This window comes from Sparus aurata, chromosome 24 (genome assembly GCF_900880675.1).
Source record: "Sparus aurata chromosome 24, fSpaAur1.1, whole genome shotgun sequence".
NCBI lineage: Eukaryota > Metazoa > Chordata > Actinopteri > Spariformes > Sparidae > Sparus > Sparus aurata.
In genome coordinates, this window is record NC_044210.1 from 10470053 (window position 1) to 10490610 (window position 20558).

The 20558-nt window shown below is 42.3% G+C and overlaps 1 protein-coding gene across 5 annotated transcripts in view; it reads left to right on the top strand.

Moving 5' to 3' along the window:
- Positions 1 to 20558, top strand: part of LOC115576899 (potassium voltage-gated channel subfamily H member 7-like) — a 73540-nt gene that overhangs the window by 20902 nt on the left and 32080 nt on the right. For 2 of the 5 annotated variants that reach the window (XM_030409523.1, XM_030409524.1), the window contains exons 3-7: positions 4849 to 5004; positions 12074 to 12553; positions 13482 to 13502; positions 14240 to 14263; positions 15672 to 15886. In XM_030409523.1, the coding sequence (XP_030265383.1) occupies positions 4849 to 5004; positions 12074 to 12553; positions 13482 to 13502; positions 14240 to 14263; positions 15672 to 15886 (896 nt within the window). The remainder of the gene's footprint in view (positions 1 to 4848; positions 5005 to 12073; positions 12554 to 13481; positions 13503 to 14239; positions 14264 to 15671; positions 15887 to 20558) is intronic. The other 3 variants (XM_030409526.1, XM_030409525.1, XM_030409527.1) reach the window with 3 other exon arrangements.

Below are 20558 nucleotides of genomic sequence, written 5' to 3' on the forward strand. Positions count from 1 at the left end.
CGGTGCATCCATCCATGACTGTATTTGAGTTGAGATGGAGAACGCGGAGTCACCTTTTTTATTTTCTCAATCTATTTACACAGAAGAGCTGATGGCACAGATGTATTATGTTACGATGTTTCACTACGTTTTGTTGTGCTGCTCCATATGAATATTCAAATCTGAGATACTCTGACTGAAGCTGTTTTAGTGCCTTTCAAAGGTGCGTTCTCTCATTACACCACACCGTGTAAACCAGCTCCATCGCCTGCTTATTAGATTTGGTTGGACAGAGAACATTCTGCTAATTAATGCTGCCGGCAGGCTGTGTGTGAGCCACTGTGTTTGTGTCTGTGCTGAGCTGAGATCTGTGAACCTCATTAGTGTTTGTCTGCGCGCTTCTCGTGTGCATGCTCGTCCGTCTCTGTGCCAGTGTGCGACTGAGAAATGTAAATGTTATTTCTGTTTGCGAAAGTGTGTGCGCGCATGTGTGTGTTTGTCTTTGACCCTCCGCTGAGGCAGGATGTGCAGGCTGCAGACAGGCTGAAATTTGCATCAGCAGCAGCACCAGAGATCTGTTTGATCTGTCCACTTATAACACGTCAGGTGGCCTTCCTGCAGAGAACCTGGGCCGCTATGTCATTTCTCAGAAAGGGAGACCTACACATAGATGAGGAAAGAGCGAGTAGGCACAGTGAGGCTGAAGGGAGAAACGGGGATAGTGAGAAAAAAGAAAACAAATGAGTGGAGTCGGTTGGATTTAATAACAGTGAAGCAGGCAGAGAGTGACAGACGAAGACGTGGAGAGAGAAAAGAGTGGCTGAGGCAGACAGTGAGTGAAAAGACGTAAGTGATAATGGGAAATGGAGGGGAAAGAGAAGGAAATGGAAAAATAAATTGTATTAACAGATTTATTTATTTCAGAATGACTTCATTCTGTTGTGCCTCATCACACACTTATGTGCGTCTTTGAGAGTAATGGAAAAAAAGAAATGAGCGCCGCTCCGACTCTTACAGCCAACAGCAGCAGCAGATATTGTCATTTTTACATTAGGATACAGATTTAAAGCACAAATGGACAAATAGAAGTGGAGGTTAATACAGGGAATTATTATACATACCCACATACTGCACTGTATACCCCACTCCAACTCTGTCCCACTTCACACACACCTACACGTGACATAAACACACCCACACACACACACAATGCACAGTCCCCTCTTATGCCGGTACGGTTGACCTCTCTTCCTCTTGCTTTAAAATTCAAATGCATTTAGCTGTTGTTGCAAGTGTTTGACATAACATTACACATATGCATAAACAAAACAATGATTAACTTTAATGGGTGGAATAGAAATTATAATGGATGTATCTACAGTCTCGTGCCTCACCAGCTTATTAGCTACATTTTGAGGTTTTCAGCCAATTTTTGTAATACAACATGTTGTTGGTTTTAGGGTTGTTTGGTTTGTCAAAAGGATTTCCACAAAACCTGGATAGAGGACACGTCTCAGCCCAGAACAGACCACTTTAACTTTTGATGCGGATCCTGGGTTGTTTTCTAATTCTCTCTTACTTTTTCGTTACTTTCTCAGGGAATAAAGTATTGATCTTTATGGAGAAAATCAGGCGTATTTAGGTGGCTGGCATCCATGAGTGAGTACAAGTTGATGTGAGGACCGAGTGAGTTTAAATCAGGTTGAAGCACTTGTAGGCTCTACTGAGTGCCATTCTCATTTATATGTCACCATAAGACATAAGGCAATTCAAATTGCTTTGCAGGGGCATAGACATACATTAGAAATAGAAATAACGATATCAAGAAAATTAAACGTTGCATTTAAAGATTTAAAAATGCAAAAGTAAGCACATTAACAATAACGCTCCAGTAAAAGCCACAGTAAACAGTAATGTTTTATGCCCTGATTTTGAATTGGTTCAGTTCTAACAGACCAAAGGTATTCAGGAAGCTGGTTCCACAGGTGAGGAGTATGAAAGCCACACTGGTAACGCTGAGTAAACCTGTCCCAGATGACCTGCGGTGTCCACATCCTTCATAACATGTAAATGTGAAATGTATTTAGGCCTGAGATGATTTAGATGTATTGATATGTATCTATTCTGGAACCAACCCGTCTCTCTCTTCACACACATAACCATCGAGTCTCTTCTCTTTCTTATATTGCCTAAACAACCATTATGCTTTCTAGAACATAATACTTAGGTCCTATGAATAATAAATGCCTATGGTTTCCAAGCGGCTTATTTTTAGAGTCCATGCACACACACACACAAACATGCACACACATATGCACACAGATTGCTTTACAAAGCTGGGGTTACATCCCTTCATGATGCATGCGGAGGTTAAACAAGGCACTCTAATGGATGAATTATGTGCATGTATTGGAACCAATGATTATTGCATTGGTGTATTTGTCTGAATGATGTGCAAAAGGAATTCGTTTTTCGCATGATAGCCACTCATTTCAACCTCGATCGATCGTTTAGCTGAAGCTTGTTTCTGTGTCTGCTTGTGTTGCTGCAGAGGAAATGAGTCCATGATGACGCATAATAAGCTCTATCTTAACTTGTTTAGTCTGGTATTAAGTAGCTAAACCTTAACTTTTGCAAGGTTTAAAATGTGCCAATGTCTCTCAAGCTGACAGATGTCTTCATTTGAGAAACATCTTGAAGTTGCTCCATGCTGGACAAAAAAGAAAAACTAATCTCCAACTTGGCACAGGAAGTTTAGCTTTTCTTCAGAGCACTCACTTGTTTCCATGGAGACACACATCCATCGTTTTAATTTGCAAAACAAAATGAAGTGTCAGGGTTTTAAATAATAGCACGCCCATCACTGTCGTTGCTGCTCCTTGTGCTTAAGGAGATAAAACAGACACGTTTGTACTTTCGTGTCAGTGTATAAAGGCTTCAACACTGACATCATTTTATGTCTTACAAGGAGTTGTTCGGTATTAGTCAAGTATACAAGATCATCTGAATTTTCTCCCAAAGCCTTTTTTTTGTTCCTCTTAAAACTTCCACTTATAGTCAAGGCCCTCTTTGCAGCGTACAGTATGTTTTCCCTTCAGCTACAGTTCTGGAAACCACGAAAGCAAAGAAGCATCTCCACTTGGAGCCAGGGCCTTTTTTGCATATCGTAACTGAAGGCAGAAGAGGCGTGATACTGCTTGCCCCCCCCATCACTCCTTTTGACTGAAATTAATGGCTCCATCCACTCACAGTGACACTGATGTACTGTTAGGGGCAGGTTACTGCTTAGCCCAGCGGAATCAGTGCTCCCCAATACATAAATCAAACCCCAGACTGGTAGAGCACCGGTTTGTTATGTTGCTTCACAATAGGGTTTCTGGGCTTGATGGTGATACAATGAGGGAAAATGACCACAGCTAGTATTCTGCTATTATTTTGTGGCAGCGGTGTGTGCACATGTTCGCAAGTGCATGAATAGAGTCAGCAGCAGCAGCAGCAGTGTGTCTGTGTCTCTGTGTTTCCCCCAGTAAAGAAATGCTGTAGGCCGGGTGCCTGCTAGGCGAGCTATAAATAGCCTTGTGGTGACAGCAGGACTTCGAGCTTAATGTGAGGGAGAGCATCTTCCAGAGATGTCCACGTTTATTATTTAAAACTTAATATACATTTCATTTTCTACACCAGTAACCCTGCGCACAGCTTCTCTACAGATCATCTAGCCAATGCTGGCAACCAAAGATACTACTTTAACTTATCAATGAAGTCAGGGAAATCAAAAATACCCTTGCGACTATCTTTATCTTATTTTCTGAATCGTTATATTTAATTTGGTTCGAAGACAAGACAGATGGTGTAATTGGTGCACCATCTCTGTTTCTTCTGTGTTAACCTCTTGTCTGCTGTGATAAATTAGGAACATTTAGAGGCATTAGTGACTGAGCAGGGTTGCATTAAATTTACCTCCCACTGTGGAGCCATCGGCAACACTAATAATTGGAATAAAGTACTGAGAGCAATTTAACTTTTTCCTGTTGTGAGACCAAATTGTGAGGAATAGGGCTAAAACTAACGATTATTTTCATTGTTGATTAATTTCTCAATTATTTATGAGATTTTTAGTCTATAGAATATCAGAAAATGGTGAAAAAATGCTAATCAGTGTTTCCTTAAGCCCAAGAAAACATCCTCAGTGGTCTTGTTTTGTCCACAACTCAAAGATACGCAGTTCACTGTCACAGGGGAGTACAGACTCTCAAGAAATTAGAATCAATTAATTTTGACCTTTTTTCTTGGTTGCTGTATTTTTGTGTGTATGCATCATTATTTTTGTAACACAGTGATGACTTTGTATGTCCTGTCACCAGGGTGGATGTAAATTGGATCAAGCATTAATGTTAACTAGAGGTGAATTGATGTTTGCACTGTATTTGACTGTACTGAACTGTAGCAGGACAGACTCGGGGCATGTCTGGATATATGAAATCATTCAGCTCCCGAGGCTTTCCTCTCAGCGGACCTCTTGACCTTTTCCCCCTCATTTCTCCTCTGTTTCCGCACACACAGCTTTATCTGGAATAAGATGTTTGAATGTCAAAGAGTGTTAATGGAAAGCTCCAGGGTCAAGCTGCACTGTATCTGAAAAGCTGTTATGTTACTTTGAGTCTTTGTTCAGGGGTTTTACCATCTTGTTTGGCACAGAAAATCATTATATTCAGAATTTTCAATCAGGCCAACTTGCCTTGTAGATTGATGGGGCTCATAATTTCAGGCCTCTATAACTGATTGCAGTGGATCTTGTACCAGGTCTATCACACACAAAACATAAAAGTTTATTACCCATTTCTAACCTTGATTTATTTTCCTGTTGGTCAGGTTCGGACTTCCTGTGCGCCACACATATCATCCCAGTGAAGAACGAGGAGGGTGTGGTGATGATGTTCATCCTTAACTTCGATTACATCCTGGACGAAGGCAGCAGTGACTCACTGGAGAGACTCAACCACACCTCACCATCTAAAGCTGACCAATGTGAGTAAAGTTAAAAAATAGGCTGGAGGCAAGGAGGTTAGTGCAAGGTGACATGACGTTTGAGAGCTTGTATTCACTTATCCTGGCCTTGTTGGCAGAAGAAAATATATACAGTTATACCATTTTTCTTTTATTTCTGTTCCTGCATTTACTCCATGTACCTGTGGCTATATAGAGCATGGATGAAGCTTCTAGTTCTGAAAGGTGAAGCTGCTTTCTGGCTAATGGCCAACTGGGGGCGAGTCATCTGGTTTCAAAAAGAAATCATATTGTGTGGAAGCTTATGAGAAAACGCTCATAGTTCTTACTTGAATTAGTACCTTGATAAGCAATTTCCCAATGAGTTTATGGTCTCAAATACTAGTTTTAAGTCTTCGCAATACAACAATGACATTCATTTTGGAAATAATGGTTCCATTTAGAGTTAGGGCCCGACAAATGAAACTGACATCAAAGCACGAAAAGACTACAGTAAATGGCCAACTAGCTCTTGCATTCTATGCCTTTGTAAGAAGAAATTCCTTGCCATATCACCATTTTTTTTTTAACATCTGCACTTCTCACTGAGAATATCTTACAAAATGATCGCAGTAAATGGGTGAAATCCTGGATACTACAGTGACAGGCTCAAGTGGCTTTTACTTTCTTCTTCTGTTTCTTCAGAGTGATTTTTCTCACTGACATGTTGCGCTGCTCAGTCAGTCAAAAAGCCATCAACAAGGGCTGACTCGTGCCAGTGGTGCAAGCAACAAGGGTCACAGACACTAACCAACGGCCACGACATTGGCAGATGGCCGAAGTTCATCTGGTCTGTCAGTGCTCTAAAAATGACCACAAAGTAGGGTATGCTTTAGAGCACTGCTACCTTGTGATTGACGCTACCAAGGCTTGTCCTCAGGTTCTTGGTCAGATCCAATCAGTTTCCTCCTGAGCTCCATGCTGTCGGCCACAATGCCAAATTCAAGGCTTTAAATTTGCCATCCATATAGCACTGGGTGACATAATGAAGGGTTTACACTTAGATAGTTGTCGTCACATAGAAAGCGCAAGCAGGAAGAAAACAAGTGATCGTAGTGTAACAGCCAGTCATGACCTTTTACTTGTAACCTTTTCCCACATCCACATCAATTTGTGCCTTTACGCAGTCCCTGCTGTGTCTTAACTACTTGACATGACCCTAATATTAATGCTGCACGACCTGCTTGATGTCATTATGCAAAACATTTCTCTAGCATCTTTAGCCTTCATAGCATTGTGCTTATGCAGACATAACTTGTGGAGATCACATTCACTTCTCCTCGCAGCAGTGCGGTGCAGGATATCCCTGCTAGACAGCTCCTTTGGCATGTTGACACCAGCGTTTAGCAGACACTGATGTGTTAGCCTGCCATCATCTCAAAGGTCTGGCCCAATTATAGCTCATAGCCTGCCAGGATGGCCTGATGAACTACTGGAGCAGTGCTGCAGAGGACTCAGCTTCCCAGAGCTGTCGGTGTAATGCTGTATAATGCCATTCCCCTGCGGTGCGCTCAAACACGCTCTTGATGCCTCCTCTCTCTTCTCTGTCGCTCTCTTCCTCCACTTTGTGTCTGTGACATATAAAGCAGCAGCATAGAGGACCAGAGGTCACCTCTGGATGACTGTAATTGGATGAGGCCCTTAACAGGCTGCGGTGCCTCATGGGGGTGGGAGGGGGGTGGGTTGGTGAACAGAGTGGGAACGCGTGTGTTGAGTGTAAAAGCGACTCTTGTTTGTGTGTGTTTGTGTACAGACTTCCGCGAAACCATGCGTGAACTTATAAGCTTTTCAATTTGTGAGTGTTTGCGTGTACGCGTCGCTGATAAGGCCTACTCCTTTCACTCTACTATGGGAGCTTGCCCGACCGAACACAAGGGCAATCCCTGATGGAGCAGGTCTCTGTGAATTAAAGCCTATTCATGCTTATCTGAATATCTAAGTGGGCGTTCCTGCAAATCTGGTTCTGACGGTCAGATTTGTTTACAAGGGCGAGTCTCGGTGCTGGACAGCATCTCTTTCTCTCTCTCTTTCTCTCTCTCTGCCTACACGCAGCCGCTGCCGTCGCAAAGATTACCGGAGAGAGTTGGAAGTTCTTGGCCTCGTTTCATCACAGCTAACTCTACTGCACTTTTACTAGCAAATGGACAGAGGTCACACATTATGAATAACTCTGCATGATTTAAGAGAACAAACTGCTACAGATGTAAATTTAACTTGGGTGAAACCCATCATGTTGCTATTCCGAGGAGCAGCTCTGCAGTATGTGTAGGAGAAGCTGCCTTCAGATGGTGCGAGGTGATGATCCATGTGTTGCATTATGTAGACTGCTTCTTGGGAATGACCAGCCAGGCATTAGGTAATGCTTATCGATTGCCTTCGCTGCTCTGCAATGATTTCATCCATTCTGCAGCCGTCTTGGATTTCCCCATTCTGGTCTGATGCGGCTGAGAGGAACCACTTCCACACAAAAAAAGACAAGTGGCATTTAAAGGTGCTATGTAAAGAAACGTATAAAAGCAACATTATGTAATAATAATTTCCCACAGTTTCAGATTGGGATTCACTTTACACAATTGTAGTAAATATGGATTGAACACTTGCAAGTAGACTTCCTTGCCTATATAGCCAAACATCAAGCAAGTGCAACGACAAAACACAACACATAGCGAGCCGACTTTATTACTCAGTAGCCCAAAAGCAAGAAGTGTAGGTCGGTGTCTGCCATGTAGCCTTTTTTATTTTGTCAAAGTTTCTACCTTACTAACGCCTAAAAGCCAGTCAAGATTTACTCCCCTCTGGCCTCTTTTTCAGTCACTCTCTTTTCCTCTTCTTAGCGTCCTCCATCAATTGGTCTCGCCTGTATCGTGATTTCTGTAGAGGCTCAGCATTCCCCATCCCTGGGATGAAAACCTCCACATCACAGTGGTTCAAAGCTCAGTGCCAGCTGTGGAACCACCTCCCAACTGCTCTGGGTATAGTCTGCTAGCTGCTCGCCTATCGGAGCTAGTTAACTGCAGCTACAATCAGCAGCAGTGAGTGCTTACTTTATAACAACTAAAGCTGTCCATCAGGAAATTCTGTAAATCTCAAAAAGTTGAGGCAGATCAGCAGGAGGATGTCGGAGGAAAAACAAGAAAATATTTTCTCAGAAGAAATATGGTCTGTTTTCACCGACATAGTTGATGGTATGTGACGAAGTGCATAAAGAGTGCAAGGAAGGGCATTTAGGATTCAAGCTGTTATTTTCAAGGTAAAATAGTGACATAATGTTCAGTGAAAAAAATACAGTTTTGATGGATCTCTACTCTTTCAGCCTCTTATCCAATACAAGTACTCGACAGCCCTTAAGCTGGAGCTAACAATGGCTACACCGAGCTCAGCACGACCTACTGTCATTCACGGGAATAAAATAAACCGCTTTGATTTTCCTCTGCAGCGATGATGCAGCAGGACACTGAAAATGTCCAGTGAAAGTGTGTACAAAGTGTGTTCATAAGAGGAGAGGGTGAACACTACAGGCACCAGGAGCTAAAAGCCAACAATGGTGTGTTGTCCACGAGGAGACACATGAACTCTGCAGGTGCAGGGTACCAAATCTATGCAAATGAGTGGTGGGCCAAAGTATCTGCATGACTGACAGCGACAGCCACCTGGAGAAGACCAACTGTAGCTGAAATTCCTCCATTTTGATTCCTTTCTGTCCTCCATGTTTATTGTCTAATTAAGAAAAATGTTATGACAAAATCAAAATGTACCTCTGTTAACTCATTGCTCATTGCAGTAATAATTGAATTTACTCTCTATCTAAATGAGTTGGGGACAAAGTGGGGACACAGCAGAATTATCCATGTTATTCTCTAGAGCTGGTGAGTAATAGGAGAACTGGGAGCCCAGGTAAACACTCCTTAAGGTAAAAGAACACTGCATGCAAATCAGGTTTTATTTAATTTTCATTCAACGTCAGCAAAACCACAAGAGCAGCAGGGAAAAACAAAAGGACACAAAGCCGTTTTTTTCCCAGCTTTTTACCAGAGGATCAGGCTCCATTGTTCTCTTTCTACTTCTCCCCTGACATCTGAATCATGCTCACATTACAGAAAGACATTTCACTCCCCAACATGGGGATCTGAGGACCCAATTAATATTCAATGCAAATATTACTACCCGGTATCATAGCAACAAGGGCCACTGTATGTCCATTGGTTGTGTGAAGCCACTGGTGAGTTTTTGCAGGCAAAGAATGAGAGGGTTTGAGAGGGAGTTAGAGTGAGCACACACTGTACAATACACACACACACACACAGCGTACTAACAGCATATTCCTGTAAGGTTTAGCCTTTTCAATATCACCATTAAATATAGCTCCATATAATGTTTTCCGCACACACAGTCAATGCATGACTGACTTATGAGCTAATTAAAAGATTTGTGGTATACATGTTTATCCTCCAGGCACAGTAATTAGAAACAGAGCTGTGAGCATGTGAAAGCTCATGAGCTACCATTCATTATTTTGTTAAGGTGTCATTTTATCAGTGTTTAAATCAAGCTAACGGAAATGTGAGGCACTCAGGCTGCAAGACAGAATGATGTTGTAATATCGCAGTGGTGTGATTGCAAAAGGTAGTGATTTTCCTTTGGAGGGAAGAACCCCAATAAACAGAGTTTCGCTGTATTGTGCAGACTCTTTGGCATATAAATTGGATTTGCTGGTTTGGGAGCTGCTGAAAACTGAACATCAGAAGGTATCAGCAGTTTTATCTGCCTCATAGTACCGACCTCAGATGAAACACATTTTTGTGATTCTTTTACAGAAAAACGAGACATTGTTTTGCTGTCATTATGATGAATTACTCGTTTAGTCATACTGGCTCCAGATCCAGCTCTGACTCAGCAATTTAATGCAAATCATCATTTCAAGCATCATCAACATCCAGTTCCACACTTAATTGTTAACTTAATGCAAGAATTACAGTATACCGAGGCGCTAGGATCCAAAATTGATTTTAAAAAACATTTAACCCTGAGAATTTCACTTTAGCTGCTAAAATAAAAGCGTTAGTGCCCACCTCATCAGGAGTGGGTGCAGGAGCTCGACCGCACGTATTGTTGTAAATTGTTGTGCAAATGAATGGATAACAAAAGACAACTTCTAAAAAATCCAATTCGAAGTTCAGGAGAATGCTGAACCATGAAGCTCCAATAATGTTTTGTGGACCTTGAAACTTCACCCAACTTTCCGTCCATACAGAGGTGAGTAGATTTTGACTGAATATTCAGTTTTGGGTGAACTTAACCTTTAATTTAAACACGCCACACTGACCCGAGCAGATGCTGGGCCTTTTGTCTAAAAGTAGTTCTTCCCTCTCCGTCTCACGCCGGTAAAAGGAAAACAAATCAGCATGCTGCTCCCTGCTGAGCCTCAAACAATAATTCTATTTTCTATTTTGCCTCTTACTCTGTCTCTGAATACATCCATAGCTGCTAAATGGGGTGTTTCAGATACAATGTGCTGTAGTTTGCTCTAGGGCAGTCAAAATTGTCCGAAATTGACATTAAATTATTCCCTCTAAAAAAAAAAAAAAAAAAGAAAAACCCACAAAAAGGTATCATATCTATTTAAACTCATATTTACCAAACCAAAACAACAAGAGAGAAAAAAAACGTAGGTTTATTTATTTCAACAGAAACACGTCTTTTTAATAGATCTGCATACCTACTCATTGCATAGAGTAGTGAGGCAAATATTGTACTTTTTCTCAACTACATTTATTTGATAACAAATAATGTCCTATAATGTAAAACTAGATTTCTCTCTCTGATTGCATACAGCTTTATCTCCAGGTTCCAAAGTTGGCCATCTACTGACCAAACTTTGCATTAATTCCAAACTGAGCTGTTAAGATCGCTCGGAGTTCAGATCTCTCTCTGCAGCCGAGTTGGGTAGTGAACTCTCAGCCATCATTACCACACGGTTGTTGTTAAACTACTTGCTCATTTCATCTTTAAAGTGATGTTGGGCGTCCCCAATGATCTGTTGCGATGTGTTTTTTATAATCTTTTTATTCAGGTTTGCTTGTCCTTTTTACTTTTAAGGTTTTTTATGATGGACTTTAGTACATTGCATGACAGTGACTCTTGTTTCCAGGGACTGAGATAGCACCCTGATCTGTATGTATGGCATATGTTCAATCGACTAAATGATTCACAACATGCAGGCCACAGTTTGTGGTCCATATGGGGAATCTAGCAAGCGTGACTGTCTCTCTCATGACATGTTCGCAGATATTGTTAGATGCAACTATGTGTGTCTTTTTGTGAATGGTGTGTGAGTGGGTGTGTGCTACGTGTACGTAACATAGCGTACATGTATTCATTTTAACAAACTTCACACTTTTTTTCACCTTTTCCTGCACATCGCTCCCTGTTATGACAGCAGAGCCCTAAATATCACTCCTTCATCTCCACAGGAGCTATCACTCACTCATTAAAATCCTGCACATAATTCTTGAAAGGACCAACTCCTCACGCACCACTGCCATTACAATATTTCAGTAAATGTCCTCCTCCATGAATAATTGAAGGAAATTGAAGATTGAACTAGTGCCCGAGGCGGAGCGGGCATTTATTTTGATCTGCCAGGGTCTTTTTAAGATGGCTGCATTGGCAGGCTTTTCAGTGCTATTGGCAAAGAAATGCGAGATATCAGTGGGGATGTTGAAGGCTGCAAGCAAGTTCTGCTACAAACACACCATGAAAACACAACACAAGGTCAGTGGGGGTTATGTCGATCCCACTGGCTCATTAAAAATCACCGTGCATTCTGTTTTTATGCTGTTTTTGGTCTCAAAGCAGCCAAGTAACTTACTTTGTAGACTCCTCATGATAATTGTGCAACTTAGCTCTCACAGCCTTAGACTTGATGTTGATACGTGAAATGAATCGCTCCAAGGCACTTCGTACTCTGTTACTGGTCACTATAAGCTGATGTCAGATGAATAATGTGGCAGTAATGAGCTCTATTCTTTGTCTCTTTCTTCTTCTCTGTCAGGGAAAGGGAGATTCTTTCGCTTCCGTTTCCCGGCCTTACCTCTCCTGGGCATCAGCAAGCAGTCCCTGCCCCAGGAAGACCCCGACGCCGTCATGGTAGACTCCCCTCGCCACAGTGACGGCTCGGTGGCCACACGCGACTACCAACTTCCCACCACCCGCGAGAGCTGCAGTCCCTCGTATGCCAACGACACCCGTGCCCTCATCGGCCCTAGCCATTGCTCCACCCCCGTGTCAGGGCCTTTAGACCACTCGTCGCCCAAGGGCCCCTGGGACCGGGTATACCCGGACCAGGCCGTGGCCCAGACCAAGCACCAGAGCCAGGAGGACACACTCGTCGCAGCTCCGTCAATCCCGGGCCTCACTCCAACCGCCTCCAGAGAGAGTGTGTGCAGTATTCGCAGAGCCTCCTCCGTACACGACATAGAAGGCTTTGGGGCCAACTCCAAGATGGTGTTCAGGGACAGACATGCCAGTGAAGGTAGGAATCTCTTACTAGCCCTTGTGCAGTAAAGCAGTTTTCACTGCATATCAAACACTGTTTATTTATTATTTTTTTTAATCTTTTAGACTTACAAGTTGTTCTAAATGTAGTTTATCTTTTTCATTCAAGACCAACTCCACTTAACATTTTGTAAAGTCACTTTGAATTTGACACTTAAGGACTATTTTTACATGAATCTATCAAAGGGGGAACGTTTCTCTGTGCTCTCCTCAAATCTGTTTAAAACATAAAAGTATGAAATTTCTTAAGAACATCACAACCGGTTTGAAAGCCAATTGTTGCATTTATTAATGAATTTTTAAAGCATTCCTGGAGGGGGGATTTCTTGGTGTGCGTGCGTGCGTGCGTGCGTGCGTGCGTGCGTGCGTGCGTGCGTGCGTGCGTGCGTGGTTGGTCATGGCATGTCAGTAATAACAAAGAGTCAGAAATGGTCATTACCCAAATGTTATATTTTACATTAAGGGACTCAGAAGGAATTTATTATTCGTGACGACAGTAATTTGGCTTTATTAATTACCAAACTCCCTGTGGTCCCAAAATAGGAAATGCAAGATGCTAGTCTCTTAATCAGCATTATAGTAAGTCCCCATCTGTACGGGGTGCTATTGATCTTCCCTTGAGTCTAAATCACTCATTAGCCTTTTGGCCCTCATTTGGATGAGGGTAGAAGTGCCCCAGACTGGCCCCGTTTCCTCCAGGCCAATCAGTCTACCCCATCCCCTTATCTACAGTCCTCATTCAAATAGCTCCCAGTGGCTGACACAGTAATACGTCTACTTCATGATAATGAATTGTTCACGGGCGCACTAGCAGGGGTTTAATGCCAGCTGCCATTTGTCATCATAGAAAACCAGAAATTATTTTCTCTCTCTTCCTTCTCCTCGCTGTGTCGCCGCCATCACAGACAATGGTCGCAATATTAAAGGTAATGAACAGCAGCATCTTGAGCTGCTACAATGCATGTAGCATGAATGCTACATGTGTGCTGCACAAAGCCTGCTTGTTGCATGCGTTTTTTCCACATGACTGAGGTTGATGTTGAATGCAAATGCCTTGGCAGGGTGACTGACAGTGTGTTTGTAAGTTCTTGCACCGGAGCCCAGAAACACTGGCTCTAAATGACTCAGTCTCAGTGCACATGACCCGCTGATCCCCAGTTAGTCGCCCAGGGAAAGCCTCTGATAAAAAAAAACAAAAACACACTGACCTCTGCACGCGCCTGCATGAAGCAACATATTACTTTTCCTGCGTTTGCTCATTGAAGAAAATCAATGAAGCTCTACAAGATGATACCTCCCACTGTCTGTAACCTCTCTTTTCTTCTGTGCAACCTCTGGTTTACGCTGCCATGTCTTAGTGAATGAACAGAAACCTGACTGTGTTTCCATTTGAATTTAATATGCTGGCCCTTTTGTAAGCTGCAATGGAAGCGTAGCAGTGCATATGCTGCATGCAACATTATCTCACTCACACAGGCAATGACTTGATGCATAAATTAAAGTATAACTGACCAATGTTGATGTTTTGCAATATTAATAAGAAAGATTTACATGCAGCACTGCCATAATGTGATATTTTAAGTACTGTTTGTACCCTACAACCCACCCACCCTTCCATATTTTCCCTTTTACCTCCTATTTTTTCTCTCTCCTGGTTTGCTAGTATCTCGCTCCTGGATGGCTGGGGGTATGGCTTCAGCTTTTCCCTTTTTAAGTTCTTTCTTCATGACTGCAGTGATGTAACCTTACTGTGGCATGTATTGAAGCTGTGCATGCAATCTCTCATCCTCAGCTGTCTGTTTCTCTGTCCTTGACTCTCAATCACTGTACTGTACTTTGTGAAAAGGGGGAGAAACAAAAAACACCAACAGTGCCACCCGTGCAACTCTTCTCTCTTTTTCACTTTTTACCACTCATTGGAACACGTGTCGGTGTGCGTCACAGTGCTGTCACATAATGTTGCAGTGTTGAATTATCTTATGAGAAAACAGGGAGTTAATTTTGTGGAGTTTTTACCATGCTGTGAAATTGTAGAGGACATTGTGTGCTAAGATGAGGGAACATTTTGTTATTTCACCGCACTGGATTCATCAGACAGATAGATGATTTGAGTAACGCCTTGTTTCCACATGACTGTGCATAGACATGCAACTCAGCCAGCAGTCCTTTTATTCATATGGTAGGCTACATAATCTCCAATCTGTTTTCAAAACTCCTCCTTTAATTTTCTTTCTTTCTTCAACCTTATGTACGCCTTGCATATATTTTTAAAAAGCATATCTTTCATGCCGAGCGTGCAACAGGAAGTTAGCATTAAAACAATGTAGCTAAATGTTAGAATTGATGAATGCAATACAACTCTATTTATACATGTCTTGTTAGTATAAAGCTGTGTAACATGCAGAGTGCATGTTGCTTAAAAGAAATCAGATAGCTGATCGACATTAAAGGCTAGTCCGCCTAAAGAAATGAGAGGCTAACCCCCTTGACTTTAATCAACAGATGGAAAGCAAGACATGCCAGAAGAGTTGGCCAACATCACATAATGCTGCTTTAATTGTCCACCTTAATGCCTTCTGGCTTGCCTCGCCTTTCTGTGTTCTCTCTTCCAGCAACGGTGTCTGCGGCTTCTTTCATCAGTTTTATAAAGTCACCCAAAGAAACACACCCAGGTTTTCTTGCGTTTGAACACCAGAGGTGTACGTCCGTATTTACACAGACAAAACAAAACTGTGTGGAAACGAGGCGTAACTGTGTGAAGTTGCATTCTTTGATTGTGCGTTGAATCATTCTTTTCTTTCACCAACAGTGTTCTTCATTAGTTTTTAATGAGAAACCTTGAAAGGCCTGTTCACCCTAGACGGGTCAATCAGAGGCTGTAGAGTTTCTATTTCAGTATCTGTTGTATTGTGTTGTGGTTGAACTCACTCCAAAAGTACGAGCCGCTCCATGCTCACTACTCATGTCACAACAATCACAAAATGAACACTAGACCTTTCTCTGATGTCCACGATTCACATCAACAATAACCCAACCGCAATGAAGATGTGGCGATTTTTAATGACATCATCCCTCTGTCGTCGTGTCTCTCTCAGGGCCGCTCAGTCAGATTAAATCCAGCCTGCTCGGCTCCACCTCTGACTCAAACCTCAACAAGTACAGCACCATCAACAAGATCCCCCTCATCACACTCAACTTCTCAGAGGCCAACAATGAGAAGAAATGCCCCTCCCCTCCGTCCTCTGAGAAAACCATCATCGCCCCAAAGGTCAAAGACCGCACGCACAATGTCACCGACAAAGTCACACAGGTAAGATGCTAATACAGCCAGGCTCTCCACAAAAAAGGAGTAAAACATTTCTGAGAAAATATCCCAAAATATCTGTTAAATGCCAATTTCTGTCTGTAAACAGATAGTCCTCTGTCTATCACCCTGTTGGATATGGAATGTTTTGCTGTTGGTGCAGGAGGTGAAAATAAGACTTTCAGATATTTCAGAAAATTAGTCTTTGCATATAAACAAACTGTTTTTGGAATTTGACTTTAAAATGACTTTATAATCGTTCCAAGGATATTATTATTATATCGCTGCTGTTTTTGTACCACAGTTGCTTGTTAATTAATCTATGCTCATGCTGCTGCTAGTCTTCTCCTAGCAGCAGGGTGGGTCTGGACTGCATATTGGATCAGGTCTAATTTTCCTCAGATCCATTCAGGTCGGGTCTTGCTGTGTTTGGGCTTCATATCAGGTTACTTTATTTAAAATATACATTTATGCTGGTGGGGTAAGGGTAGGTTTACCAAGGGCCCAATTTGGATCAGGTCCAACATTTTAGACACATGGGGACTCGTACCCATAGATGTTCTGCTTTTTATCCCCTTTCCAAGAGCTAAATTCATTCCAATATATGCTATCAAACAGCATTAAATGTATTTTATTTCATATTTATATAAAGCCTGGCACCACCAGACTACTTCACAAATGTATACAAGCTTAGTCCCTCTCAGTTAATTTTTTATTTCCATGGGGCTTTATCAAAGGGCATGGAGCAAAATGCCTCTGGACGCAAATGGATAGACCTACAACCAATTGCAGCAAAGAAAAGCATAAAGGAGCACTAAGTGATGCATGCAACTTGGGGCAGTTTGGGGATAAATTACAGTGTACAAGCAGTGAATAACAGCTAGACAGTATAGTAAAATGTGTTTTAGGTACATTTTTTGAGGTTGAAAATGGGCAAAACAGTAGCTGAGTTGGAGTTTTGTGAGTTTGGTGGTGTGCTGCTGGACGGACCTGCAGACTGAATGGTATATCATAGTCCTACATCCAATCAGGGCAGTGAAACAAGTGACATGTGACCTTTCAAACCTGGACCAGTAACGCTTTCTTGTCAGTCCTCATAACAGACCTGCCCTATATTAATATAGTATGATATAACTGGTTGTGATTCACCAGATACAGCCCAGATCAGATGAAAATCTGCCTGAAATAGAGTGAGAAAGGATGGATCTGCCATCTGCAAATAAGCTCAGCAGATTTTTCTGCGCCTGAATATTCATCTGTATACCTCTAGTGCAGCCAGCCGGTCTTGATCAGATGTCCATAAAACACACAATTTTCCCCAGTTTGAATATCTCTTTTCTTCTCTTCTCCAAAAAGCAATGTTTTGAGGTTGTTGTTCTTGTCAGCGTTGTATAAAATCCATCGTCCCTCCATCTGTTAGCAAGTCATGATTATTATGGGTGCTTTGCTCAGACTAAAAATAAAAAGCAATTAAGAACCCTGGTGGGCATGTATATTTTGCATTTATTAATAATTCATAACACCAATTATTTGCTGACTAGCTGAGGTTGTGCAGACTGGAGAGGAGAGACATTGGAAGTCGATGTTCATCATATTATCATTTACTATCATCACAAATCACGCTTGCACAGATTGAGCAGCTGATGAAGTCAGCAGATTGCATCCACACCCCCCGCCTGTCCCCCCCCCCCCGCCTGCCCTCTGTGAGCCTCACGATGATTAATTGAAACTCAAGGGGTCTGATACGTAAAACGGCCAAGGTGTCTGTCACCTGTGCCAGATAATCAGGGATAGTTTTACTGCTGCCAGACAGTGTCCAGAGCTCAGGCCATATTTCTAAAGTTACAGACAGGGTTAGAGGTCATTGTCACCTTCCCTGCCGCGGCTGAGAGGCAGCACAGAGGAGCCGAGGACTCTTAGTTAATGTATTCTCAGGTTTTTTCCCCAAACCACTGATTAGGTCTCAGTTTTGCATTTTGCACATTAATGGTGTAACGGTAGAGGGCATGGAAATTGACCCCTGTTCTCACTCAAAGGCAACTTCAGCTGAGGGCCTTCGACTGGAGCCAGAGGCAGAGGCAGAGAGGACAGTGCGGCACACTGACCTCTCCATCCAGCTTTAAAGCCAAAGTTATTAAGCAGCACAGAGGGCACTCCTGCTAATGCGGTTCTAATGGACCTCTGTTGGTACCTGATGCACTAGGACTGCACCTGACAATTATTTTCATCATCAGTTCATCTGAAAGTTATTTTCATGATTAATCAGTGATTTGTTTAGTCTGTAAAGTGTCAAAATGTACAAAAAAATGCTCATCACAATTTTCCAGATCCCAGAGTGACGTCTTCATATTGCTTCTTTGCAATGCAAACATTCCCACTAAAGTTGAATTATATTTCAATCCTATTATTTGTCAAAATAATCACAATCTGATGTGTTTTAATCAATTGTTAAGCTCTACTGATGTGCCAGTGGCCCAATATTCATCTATGTTACTGTAACATCCTAGCTCTGATTCTTCCTTCTCTGTGATGTTTCATGTGTTGTCACAGTTTTATCTCCTACAAGCTGCTCTTCCTGGAAATTAGCTGTCAGATACATGTTTCTGTGGATACACTGGTAGCTACACCAGTATTTAATCTTTGGCTCGCCTCCTCTCTTCCTCTATCTCTGACTGAGCATATGCTTTTCAACACAGACTCTTATTTCTGTTCTGCTTATTGCATGCTGCTAGGCATTAAAATGATCATAGACACAGATAAATAAGCCATGGGGAGATCATGCCAAATCCCGATCTTCCACAGTTTAGGTCAGTAAACAGTTTTCTAGACACCTGACTGCGAGGAACAAAAAAGAAACAGCAGATGTCTTAAAACCGACCCCGGACTCCTCTGAGTTCATCTGAAGCCCCGATCAAGGCGTGTGAACAGACACGCTCTCATCTGGCCCTGGCTGCCTTTAGAGCCACCACAGGCAGATGGAGGGTTCACTCAGGGAGCCAGTCAAAAAGAAAGGAAAGCAGCTCTCATGCTGCTTTCCTTTGAACGTCTCAGTGCATGCAGCTCCAGTCTTAGATGCCCACAACTTTCCATTAATGCCTCATTTTAAACTTTTTAGTATTCTCTGAAGCTGAACATGGAGTCAAAGCAGTAGCACATGCATCATTTTTAATGAAGGGAGCCACAAGAACATGAAACAACACTCCACTCTTATAAATAATAACCCAGCCCTGACAGTGCAGCGCAAACAGAAACGGAGAAGGGAAGCAAGCTGATGCTCATTTGCATATCATTTGAGGCCAAGCCAAACACAGAACGAGCCTTCCATTATCCCACAAGAGAGAGTTAATTTGCGCCAAGTGCACATAGCTACAGTAGGTAGGTTAAATAATTAAGACGAGATCTTTTATTTAGGAACAGATTGGCTGCAACACGTTAATCCAGAGCTGTCATGCAGCCAACCGACCGACTCCTCCCAGGCTTCCTAGCAGGCCGAGGGGTAATGTATCCATGCATGCAGAGCGCCGTGGGTGCAGTGCAGAGTTACCATGTTGTTGTGTCATCAGTAACTGCATGATGGCCGTGCACAAATTAAGAGATTGGTCGAAACAGCCTTAGCTCGGCCCTAGCTCGAAGCACCGTTATTGGAAAGTCAACAGCAATGACACGTTTTGTCGTGAACGTAATGAAACAAGTGGCAGCCCATTGAATAATTCACCACACATTTCCTTTGTCTCTCCGCCGGTTTCTGATCGATCTCAAAGGTTACCCCATATGATAGGGTGAAAGCATTTGACCCTCGCCATCACACTGGGGGCAGGAGATTCTAATGACCAATTCAATTATTAACACTCAGCCTTTTCTTGTGCAATACATCATCCTGCTGCCCCCCAGTCGTCTCCTCTCAATCACAGAGGTATTTAAGGTGACCAGGGCAGAGATAAGGCGACACGCAGTAGGTGATGGATGCCAGAATGGAGCCATTTGAGGCTTTTCTGCTTTGTTTTATTCTCTTGCTCACTCATACACAGTAATTGTCTCTCTGCCCTTGCAGCTCATGTACTCTACCTGCCTCTCTCTCTTTGCATTCCCCCTTAGAGCTACAATAATCAGCGGTGAGAGCCACGGCCTGAAAATTCCTGGCTATTGAAGTGTCAGACACTTAGATGAATAGATGTATCCTCTGCCCGCACCTATAATTACCTGCAAGTCATCAAGGCTCTTATCCGAAATGGTCCATGACGCCGCTGTAATGTTGATGTTAAAAGCTATTCGGGCATATATGGTAACTGCAATAACACCGATAATGATAGTGACATCCTGGCTCGCTGGAATGTATCATAGCCCCGTCCTCAATGCAAAACATTGTTCAGATTTTATGCATGCTTGTCTTTTGAAGGTGTTTATAGATAATTCATGCACATTTTTTGTTTTTGTTTGTATTTTTCACTGAAAGCCTTTGATTTTCTGCTCTGATGCAAAGTTATGCACACTTTCCACAAGTGATCATGATTAAAAATGTATTCCCACAAAGGCATTCTTTAGACTTTCCTCAAACATACAACACCATGACTCTAAACCAGCCTGCTCCTATATGGATTATGTGAAATATTTTTAATGCATAGTTTAAATTTCAAATTATTAGACTAGAAGCATTTTTTAAAGTCATCCTTTACTTAAC